Below are 16,500 nucleotides of genomic sequence, written 5' to 3' on the forward strand. Positions count from 1 at the left end.
CGCATAGTTCCTGCAAAGATTCCTAGTTCCTGGTCATCGCAGCTTAAATAAGTAACTGTCTTTTATTGCAGTTTACAATAGATCACATACTCATCTTATTCAGCTAAGCCAATGGGGTCTCCCTGAAGTAATAAATAAAGCTGAGTCACAGTTATATTCTACACACTGTGTTGTTTTCCAGAATGAATCCGCCCAGTTAAAAATCACATAACTGGTACAAGGCCAGCTGTTGAATATTATCTGCCCTCAAAGGATTGCGTTACACCAATATAGGAGCTTAGATTAGCACAGTGGCAAGACTTAGGCTATTAAGTAAACGAAAACGATTACATAAATCCAGAAAGTGTATCTGTGTCAGAATATCACACCGGGGTTAAATGCATTTCCTTTTTATTAAAGGAATTGTTATCCAAAATACTTTTACTCAAAATCAGCAATACAAAATATAGGCTCTGTAAACAGGCATGTTGTTAGCTACGATGGACCCCTTTGATTAAATACCGGTTTACAGAGCTTAGGCTGTTTACCTCTGATGTTTCTATCCAAGCAGACACTTTTTTTTTTAAATGCTCTGATTTTAAAATACCTACCCCTGAAACTTCTACTGCTATCATAACACAAAGAAGGTGAATGCAAACTAAAGAGAAATGTGTCATTTTATTTTGGTAGAAAGTGGTTCTCTTGGTGGTCCATTAGCAACTATTAGCAGTCACCAGCTTCAAATAAAAGGCAGCTTTTAGCTGCGATTTTCTTGTACACACTTATTAGGATTGTAATACAAATTTAATCCAGCAGCTTTACAAATGGAAGGACAATCGGTTAAGATCCAGTCTGCAACATCGACTGTAAAGCAACTCTGGGACTGTTCTCGTCGCACTCTGCGTCACTTCCGGCTTCTTCATTGAGATTGTGTGTGACGGCCTCCGCTGGCGATACAGTAACGTTACGTTTTACTTTGAAAAGGTCCCACCTCTCGGGCAACAGGCCGTGGTTGAAAAGGAACAAAGCCAGAAAGGAGAAAAAGAAGATGGATGCCAAAGTGCAGAGCATGGAAACAGTCCTGACGGGGGACTTTTGGACGTACACGCCCTCTTCCAACATGCAACCGGGGAGGTGAAGGACAACGGGGAGACCCACAGCGCTCTCTCCCAACAAAACCCTTACAACCAGTCCAATAATGTAGCCCACAGTGGCACCATAGCCGTTTGTCTCTTTAAAAAAGAGCACAGAGACCAGTTGGGGGAATATGAGTGTGTAGGAGACGTCCGCTCCCAGAATCCAGAGAACCAGGGTGCTGTTGTTGTAGAACGTTATGGATGTCCCAACCACACCAACCACCACCACTGTGCCCCGAATCACCCACTGCATTTCATTGTCTGAAGCCTGTAGGGACATGGATTCATCCAAAAAGGATGTTATTCATTTGTATACCTTTCGTTTCCTTAACAGATATTTTTTAAGTTTGTTTGTGCTAGCCTAGGCTGGGGGCCTTTTTTTCCAGCACACACACATTATGGACAGGTAGCAGATCGTAAGAAGATAATCACTTGTTTCAGACAAAAAGTGATTTTGACATCAAGCGTTCTCCATAACGGCTGTCTCTACCTTTAACCATCCTTACCTGTTTACGCAGGATGTTCTTGTAGATGTTTGAAGAGAAAACAGAAGTGGCAGACAACAGGCCGGAGTCTGTGGAGGACATGACGGCAGCGGCCACAGCTCCGATCCCGATGATTGAGATGTACCATGGGGTGAGGTGTTGAAGGGCCAGGGGCAAGACCAGACTTTTCTCACCCCGTGCATATGGAGGGGGAGAGCCGTACTGTGTAAGGTTCCAGTCTGGACAAGAGAACGAAGAGTTAAAGACTTTCCTAGTCACACAACTAGATCCAAACGGCAATCGCACAGAAACTTGGGCACCTTTAATTAAAGGGGTTGAGTTATCAAATGTATCTTGCACGTAGGCAAGTGTGGGAATAATATTGAAGGTTATTCAATTTTCAAATTGTTTCAGTTGGTGCACACACAAACACACACACACACACAAACTTGCATATAATTTAACCCTTGCAGACAACAACTACAACTACACAAACATGTATACAAAAAACATAGTAGTCACAGTTTTTATATGGTCCCAATAATTCAACTTTTTAAATAAATGGTATGGAACAGTAGACAAGCAGCTACTGTATGCTTTTCAATGAGCAAATGATGTGAACTGCCAAGTATTACAGAACAACTCTGCAATCTTGCACGTAAGCAAGTGTGGGAATAATATTCAAGGTTATACAATATTCAAATTGTTCAATTGTTTCACTTGGTGCGCACACGCACTCACGCACACACACACACCGACACACACACACCGACACACACCGACACACACACATACAATTGAACCATTAACCCTGCAGACAAAGCACCACAACAGTGTATCATTACACTACAAATACACAAAAGAAATAGTAGTCACAGTTTTTATATTGTCCAAATATTTCAACTTTTAAAATAAATGGTATGGACAAGTAAACTAGCAGCTGAGTTTTTCAATGTGAACTGCCAAGTATTACATAACAACTCTGCAAAGGTCTGCACAGGGAGGCAAACAAAATGAATAGTATCTAATTCCTACCTGTGGAGGCAGCAACAGCCCCAACCAAGACAGGAGGGATTCCCATTATGGCAATAGCAAAGGCAGCGACATAGCATGTTAACTGGGCTGCTTGTGATGAGGAGGAAGACAGTGTCCTCTGGTGGAAGCTCTGAAATGAAACACTACCTAGACCCTGGATGAGAAGAGCACAGGGAGAGGAGGAAGATAAGAGAGGGAGGGGATATACTGATATACAGCCTTTTCTAATACAGCTCAGAAAAATTAACTGTAATGAATGTATTCCTACTACACTCACTCCTTTTCAAATGATACACTCTATCCCAGGATGCATTGGGCAAAATCCAGGGGAACACTCTCTAATTAGAACACTCTTCCATCACAGTAATGACACACTGACCATTTAGGCTTTCTACGAAGACAATATGGATGCGTATTAGGGCCACCTGAGTGAAAAAAGTTTCAGTTTTTAACTAAATTCAATGGCGAGAAGAAAAGACAATATACAATGTTGAGAATAAACTCGACAGTAAAACACTTTGGTAAAGGTTCAATCACTCATGAGCAAAACGTTAGTAAAACAAAACCAAATTGCTTAGCATCATTGCTACAACCTGAATGCTGACCGGATATGGGAGTTCAAATATTTGAGGAGCCACAATTAATATTTTATTCCCCACCTCCTCCTATTATAATAATATACCATCTGAATTTAAATCTGACTTTTCAATTTATTTCTACTTTAAATACAAGGATGTGTTGCTATGTGTGATGTATATATTTCATTCTCACACAGTGCTGTTACATAGAGTATAATTAGCACTTTGAAATAGGCACTGTGCACTTTGAATAGCTTAGCGCATTAGCACTTTAGCGCTCAAGTACTTAACACTGGATTTTAAATTCTGATATTTGTGGATGAACCTGAGCTTTCCCGCTGTGCCGTTTCCAGTGTGCCCAGCAGACCAACCCAGCTCAGTCTCCAGTGCTTCCCTTCACTTGGCCTGAGTCAACCCCCCAGCCAGCCACCATCTTCCCCTCCCTCCAGCCAGAAACTATTTGTTTTTCAATAAACTCCCTATTAATCATCCACACGTTCTCTGCATTTTGGGGTCCTAACTCAAACGTAACACAAAGTTCACCTCACATATTGTCAGGTGGCAGTGACACTGTTCCATATAGCTTCTGATGAGCCTTACATTCTTTAAAGCATTGCCTACCACCACTGCATTTTTACAGTATCTCATATCATCTAACATCAACCTGCCTAAAGGGACTAAAGATCCAAATGAGCCACATACATACATACATACATACATACATACATACATACATACATACATACATACGCTTTGTCCCTGTTTTTTAATAAATAAATTTAGATACCTACATTCTCTTTAGTCTTATTCATGCACATAAATGCTGACTAGAAACATGATTAGAAATATTCTTTTGCCAGGAGAATTGTAGCTGGTTTCTCTTAATCTCCTTCCTAAATCACATACTGTGAATAGGGTTTTTCATTGACATGACATTGAAGAATACAGGTTACTTACATCCAGAATATGAAGAGATTGACGGCGGTTTGTTCGTCCCATTGACATGCAGCTCTGGAAAGCAAAATATGATACAAAAGAAATTATGTAAAATCAACCTACTAGCAATAAGAAGTCATCGATCCACTTCCAGATGTTGTCCTGTTTCAGAGTGCCGACCCAGGGTTCTTGGAACGTGTGGTCGAAAGCAGTCTGGGCAATGTTTGTAGATTTGGGGTTGAGCAGCAGGAAGGGGACACACAACCACTGCAAGTAAATATTAAGATCATCAGACTGAAGAGCATAGACAAATAAACCAGTTAAATAAAGACATTAAAATAATAATAATTATTGTAACCCTAGGGTACACAATTTTACTTTAACTGAGATATGTTTGTAAATAATATGTTATCAAAAAAATCAAACTGTAACAGAGTACTGGGCTAATAGGTAGGTTTGTCTCGTGGAGCTGGTGGAGGATTAAAGACACGACACAGATATTTGGTAACCGGTTTTGTATTTCAAATAAACAAAGAATAATCACTTGACTCAATCAAGGAAATATAAACAAACATAAATAAAAATGAGGCCTTCAATTCAATTCAATTCAATTATCTTAGATGTTCACACTTGGTATGGGCACACTTTACTCCATACATTTAGATCCACAGTTCCCAGTTCTACTCAAACATTGATTAGACTAAACATAAAACAATGCATCCCACACACTTCATTCACTGCAGGTTAGATGTGTGTGTGGGTGCAGAATGTTCAAGGAAGTCAGTGTTTGTTTGGGCAGGGGAAATCCTACCACACTCCAGGCAGCCAGCTTGAAGCCTGCCTTTTTAGGGAATTGGACTTGAGTTTGTTCTTCTCCTTTAGCTCGCCATCATCTCGCTCCGGCAATAGGGCCTGACCAGTGTTCAGTGTTGGAAGCGTCCTCCTCAGCAGCAGATCAGCTCCCCCATGTTTTCAGTCACAGTCCAGGTAAGTATGTTTTGTTTCCAGGGTTGGTAAGTATGTTTTGTTTCCAGGGTTGGTAAGTTTGGTTGTGTCTCTCCTGTGTTGTGCTTCTCTTCCAAAAGTTCTGATTGACTGGGGTTTTAACTGTGTCCTGCTGCCTGAATGCTTAATTAGCTGATTTGGTTCACCTGGGGAATGGGGGTTGGCTCAGGGGATTTGATTGGCTCAGGGAATGTGATTGACAGTTTGCCAATTTCAACAGTGTTACATCCTCCCCTTCTGAAGGAATGCACGTCCCGTTGCATCCTCGTTGTGGTTAGTCACAGGCATATTCAACATAGGCATTGCTACAGAGGGCACCACATGATCTAAACTTGGATCCACTAAAGATGTGTTGACAGCATTGCTTAGACCTTGGAACAGTGACTGAATAACAGAAATTAGTGGATTGCCTAATTTTGTGTAGTGAAGTCGTTCAGGTTCCTTTCTCTGTCTTTTTGGGTACCTGCCAGACTCTTCCGTTTGGTCCGGAGGTAACGGGTTGTTTTCTTCATCAAGCAGCTCATTTGGGATTTCATTCGGGTCACTAGTAGATATTTCAGGTAAGTTTATTGCAGGTGTCATGTTAGGTTCATTGCTTGGTTCAGGTAAGTCTTCATTTTCAGAGTTCTGTTCAACAGCTGTGTTATTGTCTGGTTTGGGTAAAGTTACATCAGGCTGTGAGACAAGCTCTGTTTGTAGAGGTGAGTCAGGTTCTGGTCCTATGTCAGGGTCTGGTGTAGATTTAGTTTCCCCTGATTCAACTTCATGGGATATTGTGACAGGGATGGTTTCAATAGGGACAGGGACACTCTCCTCCTCGGCTGAGGATGGTATAGGAGAGGATGCTACACAAGGATGGTGGGGGCTGTCCCGGGAGGATTTTCTCACTCGGTCTCTATAGTGAACTGTGGTGAATATGGCAGGTGAATCTCGTAAGTTTCTTTGCATTGGGATGTCATTATCAGACGAGTTGGAATCAACATCATCTTGTTGAAAGGTGTCATTCTTGGGATTCGGATTATTACGAGTTTGGGGTCTTTGGGGTGGTAGGATGGCCTAGAGGAAAAGGTGGCCAACCAGTAACCATGAGGTCGCTGGTTCGATCCCCGGCACCGGACAGGAGGGTGTTAGTTGTAAAACTAGCAGAGGCTGGTATTGCGTCTACGGTGCCCACCATCTCTACCATTGTGTCCTTGAGCAAGACACTTAACCCCAAAACTGCTCCAGGGGCGCTGTACTGCGGCTGACCCTGCGCTCTGACCCCCTCCGAAGTGTGGTAACTTGAGAGGGGATATGCGAAAAGACAAATTTCAATGTGCCTCGTGTACAACTGACAAATAAAGATAACTTAACTTAACTTAACTTAACTTTGGGGTAAGTTGAGAGTGACAGGTTCCTCTGTGTCATTGTTGGACAGAAATCCACAAGGCAGAAGCAAGTCCCGATGCAGTTTGCGCAGAGGGCCATTTTTGCCTTCAGGTTTGACCGTGTATACTGGAAGATCTCCTGTACGGTTTACAACGACATAGATGTCAAACTCCCATTTATCTGCCAGCTTATGTTTTCCACGCAGTCGAACATTTCTGACAAGAACTCTATCGCCAATAGTGAGAGTGGATTCAGTAACTCGTTTATCAAAACGTGCTTTGTTTCGGCTTGCAGTTTTAGCAGCATTGCGACTTGCAATTCTGTAGCTCTCCTCTAGGTTGGCCTTAAGCTTTTGGATGTACTGAGAATGTGATGGTTCGGAATGGTCAGAGGGAAGACTAAAGGCCAAGTCTATTGGTAAACGAGGTTGTCGACCATACATTAGTTCATATGGACTAAAGCCAGTAGTGTCATTCTTGGTACAGTTATATGCATGAACCAATGGCTTAACAAAGTCTTTCCAATGAGATTTGTCTTTATGACTCAAAGTACCAAGCATCTGAAGGAGAGTTTGATTAAAGCGTTCCACAGGATTTCGTCTCGGATGATAAGGAGTGGTTCTGACTTTCTTTATTCCAGCCATTTCACAGAGTTCCTTGATTGTTTTAGATTCAAAGTCTCGTCCTTGGTCACTGTGGAGTCGTTCAGGGAATCCATAATGGACGATGAATCTATCCCAGAGTGCTTTAGCGACAGTACGAGCCTTTTGATTGGGAGTGGGAATAGCAACTGCATATTTGGTGAAATGGTCTGTGATCACCAATATATCTTTGGTATTGCTACGATCTGGCTCCAGGGACAAAAAGTCCATGCATACCAACTCCAAGGGACGGCTGATAAGGATGTTGACTAATGGAGCAGCTCTTTCTGGGGGGGTTTTACGGCGTACACAACGACTACATGTTTGTATTTTATTCTCCACTGAAGCTGCCATCTTGGGCCAGAAGAACCGAGCTCGTACAAGATCAAGTACACGGTCAACTCCCATATGTCCCATGTCATCGTGAAGACTTTGTAAGGCCAGAGCTCTCAGATCTGTTGGCAATACGAGTTGAAGCACCTTCTAGTCGTTTTCTGTACAAGATACCATTTCTCAGCGTGAGGCGATTCCACTCCCTCAGTAAAAGAGGAAGCTCAGGAAGTTCTGCTCGAACTGTGGGGGAAGGGCTCACTCCTGATTCCATTTGCTGAATGACTTCTCTGATACAGGAGTCAGCTCTTTGCTTCTCCCTCATGTCATCTTCCGTAAAATGAGAGATTACAGGAAAACCACTCTGGTGTTCAACAAGGAGTGTGCTAGGAACCGCATCAGAATGGAGTGTCAGTGATTCCACCAGTGGTAATGAATGATAACCACGACTAACATCAGCAACAAGGGAATTACAGACTATGTGTTTGTCACAAATGGCCTCTACCTCTGACTCAGACAAATGCTGTAAGGCAAATTGCCGAATTCTTTCATTCTCCTTTTGGGAAGAATAATCATTCAATAGGTCACCATATGGACGTCGGGATAGAGCATCGGCATCGACATTCTGTTTGCCTGCTCTATACTGCAGTTTGAATGTGAAGGTGGAGAGGTCAGATAGCCATCGATAGCTAACGGCATCCAGCTTAGCAGCTGTTAGCACGTAGGTGAGAGGGTTGCTATCAGTGACCACTGTGAAATAAGCACCATAGAGGTAATCATTAAATTTTTCAGTGACAGCCCATTTAAGAGCCAGAAACTCTAACTTGTGTGCTGGGTACTTCGACTCACTGCGAGTTAATCCCCTGCTGGCAAATGCAACAGCTCGTAATTTCCCTTCCTGTTGTTGGTACAATGCAGCACCCAATCCTGTGGTACAAGCATCAGTATGGAGAATGTAAGGGAGTTTAGGGTTGGCAAATCCCAGAACAGGGGCAGTAGATAGTCTTTCAATTACTGTTTCAAATGCTTGTTGACAAGCTGAGGTCCATCGAGATCCAAACGGTTCCTTTGGGTTGCGATACTGGACAGTTTTAACTTTTGTCTTTCCATGTTTGTGAAGGGGTGGATATCCAGCTGTGAGGTCAGTCAAGGGCTTAACCAGTTGGGAGTAGCCTTTTAATAAATCTCCGGTAATACCCAGAGAAGCCAAGGAAAGACCTCAGTTCTTTGAGAGTACAGGGTCGTGGCCATGTCTTGAGAGCTTGAGTTTTTCCAGGATCAGTTTCAACACCGTTGGCAGACACAATATGGCCCAAGTAGCGTACTGAGGGTTGGAAGAATTTACATTGTTCCACTGACAACTTCAAACCATAGTCTTTTAGCCGCTGGAGCACCTTAAAAAGGCGTGTTTCATGTTCCTCCAGGGTGTCAGAAAAGATGATGATGTCATCTATGAACACTAACACCTCTTTTAGATTGAAATCACCCATACACTTTTCCATCAAGCGTTGAAAGGTACTTGGGGCATTGGTAATTCCTTGAGGCATTTGGTTAAACTCCCAAAAGCCTAGGGGACAAACAAAAGCAGTTTTCTCTTTATCAGCTTCTTCCATTTCAATCTGATAATATCCTGATTTGAGATCCAACACAGAAAACCACTTAGAACCAGCTAGAGCACGGAAAGAATCTTCCACATTTGGAAGGGCATAAGCATCTTTGATGGTCTGCAAGTTAAGCTTCCTGTAATCAATGCAGAGACGGACAGAATTATTTTTCTTACGAATGACCACAATTGGTGAAGAAAAGGGTGATTCTGACTCTCGAATTATCCCTGCCTCGACTAGCTCTTGCAGATGTTTGCGAACTGCGTCCACATCTTGTGGATGAATTGGTCTAGCACGCTGTTTAAAGGTTGCGTCATTGCTCATTTTGATGTGATGCTTTACTTCATCCGTCCGACCAAAATCCAAGTCGTGCTGTGCGAACACTTCTGGCATAGCATTGAGACGGTTGGTTATTTTTTCTTTCCAATCAAAGGGTAAAGCTGAATCACCAAAATCAAAACTCAATGTGGTAGGTTTTGTGGGTTCTGGAGATTTGGGAAGATCAGACTGAGTAGAATCAGGTTGAGAGACGGTCTGCTGTTTCAGGATACTCTGTACTGCACTCAATTCAGCTAGAACAGTCTTGGGTGGTAGGGTAATGTCACGTCTAGTCTCATTGTTCAGCACCACTGGAAGGCGACTGAACTGTTTGGATGGTAATGTGATAAGACAACTGGATACCAATAACCCACAGGGTAATGAGGAGTCTGATGGGGGTTCAATGAGGGCTCATTTCTCTTGGTGGGGACCTCGATTGTTGACGACACCCTGTAGTACTACACGCTGGAATCACTACAGGGGTCTGGCCTGAGAGTTTTATCAACCCCAATTTACCATCACTGGAGTACTTGTGCCTCAGTTCCATGATTTTCAAGACAGCACGATAGCCATGATGGGATGGAAGAAAGCTGGGGTTGTGTTGACAAAAGTCTGAGTAGAGGAAGTCAAGTGTATTGGTGCCAATCAATACTTGTTCACTTGTCTTGCCTTCATGAGTTGGAACCACCAAAGCAAGAGTAGACACTTCGACTTCAATTCCAATAAAGTCCTTTGGAAGTAGTTAAAGGCTTAATTGGTTGATCGGCCAAGAACTTTGCATGATAGGATGAAGGAATGGTAGTTACTTGCGACCCGGTGTCGAGGAGACAAGTGGTTGGGTTACCAGAATTTTTTACTTGGGCTGTGCTTTTAGTTCCCACTAGTCGTTTAGGAAAGCTAGAAGGGTAATCGTTTACTTTGGTTTCCTTCATTTGTACCCGCTTTGCAGTGGGACTTTTTTCATTTTCATCAGCTCCTGAATGTCCCTCCACAAGAGCTGATTTTAGTTTAAATCACTGGAAGGTCGAGATTTCATTTGTTGCCGTTTCTCGTGCAACTGTGTCCTCTTAACTGCTACCAAGGAAGGGTTTGGTGTTTGATCACAGTGGGTAGCAATATGACCATCCTCTCCACAACTATAGCAGTAACCAGCACGAAGTACAGTACTTGACTGAGGGAATGGTTTGGATTGCTTTCCAGACTGACTAGGTCTTGGTCTAAGAGTGGTTTTGTCGGAAAACTTGCCTTTGCCCACTGGGTTACTTGCTGGGTTTGAATGAAGGGAGGTGGTCAAAGCTGACAGTTGACATTGTATTTGAAACACCATCTTCTTCAATTGCTCAATTTCTGAAGACTGCTCAACCACAGTACAGGAACCAGCATTATACACATGTGAGGCACCATGTGATTTAGAACTGGTGAATGTTTGTTTGGCTGTACCCAAGTGATGCTTCATACGACAGGCTTTAGCAGCGTGTCTATCCTCCTCCACACAAATTAGCAGGAGTAACTCTGCAAAGGATGGGGGGTTGTCTTTCTTTTTCTCCAACTGTAAATCACTGATGAGGGCATTGTTCCAACAGCCACGACAAAACTGTTTCAAGAGATGCCGATTTAGTTCAGTGGGAGACACCCCACCTCTCTTCAAGGCTGTGTTCAAGACTACTTGAAGACGATGCAGATAGTCAGAGGGCGTTTCCCCAATGTTTTGCAAGGTACTCAAAAACTTGGCAAAACATTCATCCCCATCGGCTACAGTGCCGTATGCTGACTCTAACAGCTCAAGATATGCATTGGGTAAGGCACGAGGGCCTAAATGTTTCACAACATCAGTAGCTGGTGGCAGCAAGCTATCAAAGATCTTGCGAGTTCGATCCAAGTCAGATATAGCTGGATCTATGAGAAGCAAATCCACATTTGTCCGCCATGTCTCATAATCAGCTTCATTACTGGGTCTTGCAGTTTTCCCAGAAAAGGCTCTGAGTCTGAACTTTCCATGAAAAGGGCACGCACCATTTTCTGTCTTTACAATGTGTTCCACCAATACCTTCTGAATTTCAGGTGGATTAAGCACATCAGCTGATAGTGTGGGATGGCTTCGATTACAGGTTGCTGGAGGGGCAAGATAAGAAGCAGAATCACTGGTCAGGCTTGTCGATTTCTGTTCTTTATGTGCTGGAGGGAAATTTGCACCAGTGTCTTTATGAAGGAATTTCTCCTCAGTTTCAGAGCGTGGCACTCTTCCACCATCATACAAGGCAGGTTTCTCTTCAGCCTTCATTTGCGGGGTCCGTGTTACAGAATGAGAGGACATTTTTTCTAGTTCCTCCTTAAGCAGAATTTCAAATGACTTTCCACTTAATTTTGCAATTGCCTGCAGTTCCTCCATGTAGCTCTTGGTGGCGCACTTGCGAGCAAGGGGACTATATACACTGTCTAAAGAGCAAACCTGGTAGATGACCTCTGGTGTGGTAGGACTTTTGTATGTTAGGGGAAGCAAAGGTGCAAGGGACTGCATGTGTGAACTCTAGAATACCATGTCGAGGGTATTCAGGTGTGTCAATGGTGAAAATACGGTGTACAGCACCAAATTGGGAAAGATATCCCTCTAGTTCCTTATCTGTGTCAGTGTGAGTTAAGCTAACTATAACCACTGCATCTGGGATTTTTATGGACTCTTGCATTACTATTTCCATATTGTCAACAAATAACTCAATATACCCAGAAATTTATGTTCATTAATCCTCAACACAGCTCCTGGCTAGCTCGCCACTTTATGTAACCCTAGGGTACACAATTTTACTTTAACTGAGATATGTTTGTAAATAATATGTTATCAAAAAAATCAAACTGTAACAGAGTACTGGGCTAATAGGTAGGTTTGTCTCGTGGAGCTGGTGGAGGATTAAAGACACGACACAGATATTTGGTAACCGGTTTTGTATTTCAAATAAACAAAGAATAATCACTTGACTCAATCAAGGAAATATAAACAAACATAAATAAAAATGAGGCCTTCAATTCAATTCAATTATCTTAGATGTTCACACTTGGTATGGGCACACTTTACTCCATACATTTAGATCCACAGTTCCCAGTTCTACTCAAACATTGATTAGACTAAACATAAAACAATGCATCCCACACACTTCATTCACTGCAGGTTAGATGTGTTTGTGGGTGCAGAATGTTCAAGGAAGTCAGTGTTTGTTTGGGCAGGGGAAATCCTACCACACTCCAGGCAGCCAGCTTGAAGCCTGCCTTTTTAGGGAATTGGACTTGAGTTTGTTCTTCTCCTTTAGCTCGCCATCATCTCGCTCCGGCAATAGGGCCTGACCAGTGTTCAGTGTTGGAAGCGTCCTCCTCAGCAGCAGATCAGCTCCCCCATGTTTTCAGTCACAGTCCAGGTAAGTATGTTTTGTTTCCAGGGTTGGTAAGTTTGGTTGTGTCTCTCCTGTGTTGTGCTTCTCTTCCAAAAGTTCTGATTGACTGGGGTTTTAACTGTGTCCTGCTGCCTGAATGCTTAATTAGCTGATTTGGTTCACCTGGGGAATGGGGGTTGGCTCAGGGGATTTGATTGGCTCAGGGAATGTGATTGACAGTTTGCCAATTTCAACAGTGTTACATTATCATTGTTGATAGTATTTATATAGCACATTTTTGGAGGTCACTCAAAGACAAATCCTATTTGGAGACCTTCTGCTATCCCGATGCCCAGGTATCCAACATCAACTCACTCCTTCCAGAAATTCTACAGAATAATCCCTCTGCATCAATGGTCCTCACACATATCGGCTCAAATGACTTTAAGTCAGAAAAGTCATAAAGCCTTAAAAATGACTTTAAAATCCTCATCGACTCTGTTCTGTATGTTAGGAAACAATGTATTGTCTCTGGTCCGCTATCATCGCCTCGACTTGGTGACCCAAAGCATTTCATCCTGATAAGCCCCACTGATAAGTGGTTTTCTTAAGGCTACACATCTGCATTGTCCATATCCCTTATGTTCTCTTCGCATTGTGCATATTAAACATTAAACATATTTTCGAATACAATTTTGATTCCACCAAATAATTGTATTTATTTCTAAGTGATCTCCAATCATGATCATTATAGATTTGTTTTCGACCACATTTTATCCTCAAAGATGACGGTTCACCACTATCTATCCAGTTTTTAATAATTGGACGGTTCTAAAAACGATTTTAGTAGTTTCATCTTCACCTGAGTAGCTTTTTTTTGTTTTATGCAGGCCAACAATTTCACCCCTCTGAAACAGAGTTACATATTTTCCAAAACCACAGCATATGTCTTCTGACATGGTTGTTTAAGAAATAAGAAGCTATTCACTGCATCAGTTAGGGTTAAATAACTTGTTTCCAACTGAAACATATTAATCACTGCAGTTTTTGACCAATGGAGGGCCTTTGCCTATTTGCTTAGTAAAATCCAGGTGGAGACTTTTTTTTTGGGCCGGGCAGTGTATATTGTGTATTGTTTTTATTTGCTTAGCATTTGTTGGCACAACGTCATTGTAAATGAGGGTCACTCCTCGATGATCTCCCTAGTATAAATAAAGGTAAATACAAATACATATCTGCAGATTCTGTACATCTTTCAAATGAGAACGGCTGCTCATAGCACTGCAACTCACCAAACTGAGGAACGCTAGAGAGAGCTGGATGATGTCAGTGTAGGCCACTGAATAAAGGCCGCCTAGCAAAGTGTAGATAATGGCCACGGCTGATGAGATCCAAACAGAATAGTTATAGGGCAAGTCCAGGATCACACTCATAGTAGCTCCTGTTAAACAAACCCACAAACAGAAATGTAAATGCTCTAATTGTGTCCACTAACTTTGAGTTGTTCCCCCGTTACATTAACATCTAGTTTATTGTCTGTCAATGGTGGATCAGAACACACAGAGAAAGCATTGGGCAGGTAAGAACTACCTATCTATTGACTTCATACGGACAATAATGTCTGGTTATCAAAGACACTCTGGTCCAGAAGCGCCTGCAATTACATTAAAGGCCACTAGAAACAACCACGTAACATAAATGTTGCAGATAAGAGCTTTAAATATGGGAGTTTTCACTAAGTGTCTGTGTTTGTTTACCTAAGCCAAGCAGAGTGCAGGACACCCACAGCACATCCACCAGCAGAGCAGGCAGCACCAGAGCACCACTCAGTACATTGCCATACTTGATCTGGAATGGGTCCATCATGGTCACATACTTCTTGTCCCTCATTGGCTTCGCAAAGAAAAGCCCACCTAGTGCGGAGAAGGACATATGCATAATTACGTTGTAGTTTACTCTCTGATTAATTCATTTTAAGCCTCTGGAAACCTGGTCTTAAATAGTAAAACAATATATGATGCAAAAGTAGGGTGTCTCATTAAGCTTTGACAAAAATCTGATTGAAAATAAATGTTCATATTATAAAACTTAGTTAAAAACACACACTCAGACACACTATGTGTCTCTCACTTCTTTTAAAACTCTTCTTAAAACTTTTTGACAGTTTGACAGGACTGTGTGGGAGAGGCTGTTTCAAAATGTCTCCATGGCAACAGTCATTGTTTTTATATTTTGGAAGTTGTGATTGTGATAGGCGAGGATGATTGGATGCAGTTGAAATAACTGGGGTCAGCCTGGATGCTACATTCAATTTATATACTATCTATGGTCCACACACCTAATAAGCCGTGGATGAACGACACAACACATGTAGGCCTACAACAACCAGTTTAATTTAGCCTTAATACTTAATGCTAATTTGTTTTATACAGCCTATGTTGTTTTGTAGTTTGGTTTTCAATAAAAGAAGAAAGTTCCAATTAAGTTTGCTGTTCTAGTGGTGTGTGTGTGTGTGTGTGTGTGTGTGTGTGTGTGTGTATGTGTGTGTGTGTGTGTGTGTGTGTGTGTGTGTGTGTGTGTGTGTGTGTGTGTGTGTGTGTGTGTGTGTGTGTGTGTGTGTGTGTGTAATTATAAAACAGAGCATATAAGCCACAGAGAAACAATATGTTTATGTGTGACAACATCACCCAGATAGCTACTAACTACTAACTACTAACTCTATAGTGTTTGTCTTACCAATTATGAAAGACATTGAGTACTGTATGGGCATAAGAGCCCATAATAAGCCCATTTTAGGAGTGTACACCGCCTCAGCCACGCCCAGGATGAAACCACCACCGACCCACGTCGCTGCAGAGGAATTAAATATACACAAACACACAGGGATCAGAATAGGCTGTATTTGTATGTCCTATTTTTGCAGGAGTTGCAAGTGTGAATATATAGAAGCCCAAATATTGCAGAGGGTAGATTATATGTCCTCCCCTTTGGAAGGAGAGAGTGTGTGGAACAAACAATGATCCACACTGAAAGTTTTTTTCATATAAAAAAGAAAAAAAAAATATTGTTGTAAATAAAAATATGGACTACTGTTTTACAGTTTGCCATTGCCTTTTTAGATTCAGAATGGTTTGCATGTGATTCAGAACTGAACACTTATGTTGACATAACAAAAATGTGGCCTTGAGTTTTTCTTTTTATCTTGCAGCAGTGTGGTACAGTTCACACAGGATTGAACCACAGAGTGAATATCTTGCTGGCATAATTTACTGGTCAGACAATTTAGTAAAGATGTTATGTGTTGTTTGTATTGTAAAACAACACATAACTCTTCATGATTTTTTATTTTATTTTACAAGTTGAAATCAGCTGCTTCATGTGCTAATACTTCAAATCCATACATGCTGACATGATATATTTCTCTCATTGTCAATCTACAACCTTTTCTAATGACAGGTGAATCAACCTGTGTGCAACAGCTTTTGTAATACCAACATAATGATATGATTAACCTGATATGGACACCATAATGTAACATACCAGTCATGGTGAAAATCCCAACCAGCAAGCTGATATTCCTGTCTCCAAGGAGTAGCACTTGGGTCCTGTCTCCATGGTTATTCCTTTCAGCCTTCCTGGACTTTCGTGCGGCCCACATCCCTGTCCCCAGAATCAAGATATAGAACAGCACCACCGCTAGCACACCGGGGATGTTCAGAGCCAT

General features: G+C 42.0%; 1 protein-coding gene across 1 annotated transcript; it reads right to left on the reverse strand.

Annotated features, from left to right (window-relative positions):
• Positions 1-819: 819 nt before the first annotated feature.
• LOC307251507 (high-affinity choline transporter 1-like) lies at positions 820-16,500 on the reverse strand (the record flags this gene model as incomplete). The annotated part of the gene is made up of 8 exons (XM_080028875.1): positions 820-1,383; positions 1,622-1,839; positions 2,636-2,789; positions 4,273-4,416; positions 14,069-14,217; positions 14,534-14,689; positions 15,513-15,626; positions 16,317-16,500. The coding sequence occupies 8 exons, from the start codon at positions 16,498-16,500 to the stop codon at positions 820-822; spliced, it is 1,683 nt and encodes a 560-aa protein (XP_079885001.1).

Source organism: Ammodytes marinus (assembly GCF_949987685.1).
Source record: "Ammodytes marinus genome assembly, chromosome: 6".
Taxonomy (NCBI): Eukaryota; Metazoa; Chordata; class Actinopteri; order Uranoscopiformes; family Ammodytidae; genus Ammodytes; species Ammodytes marinus.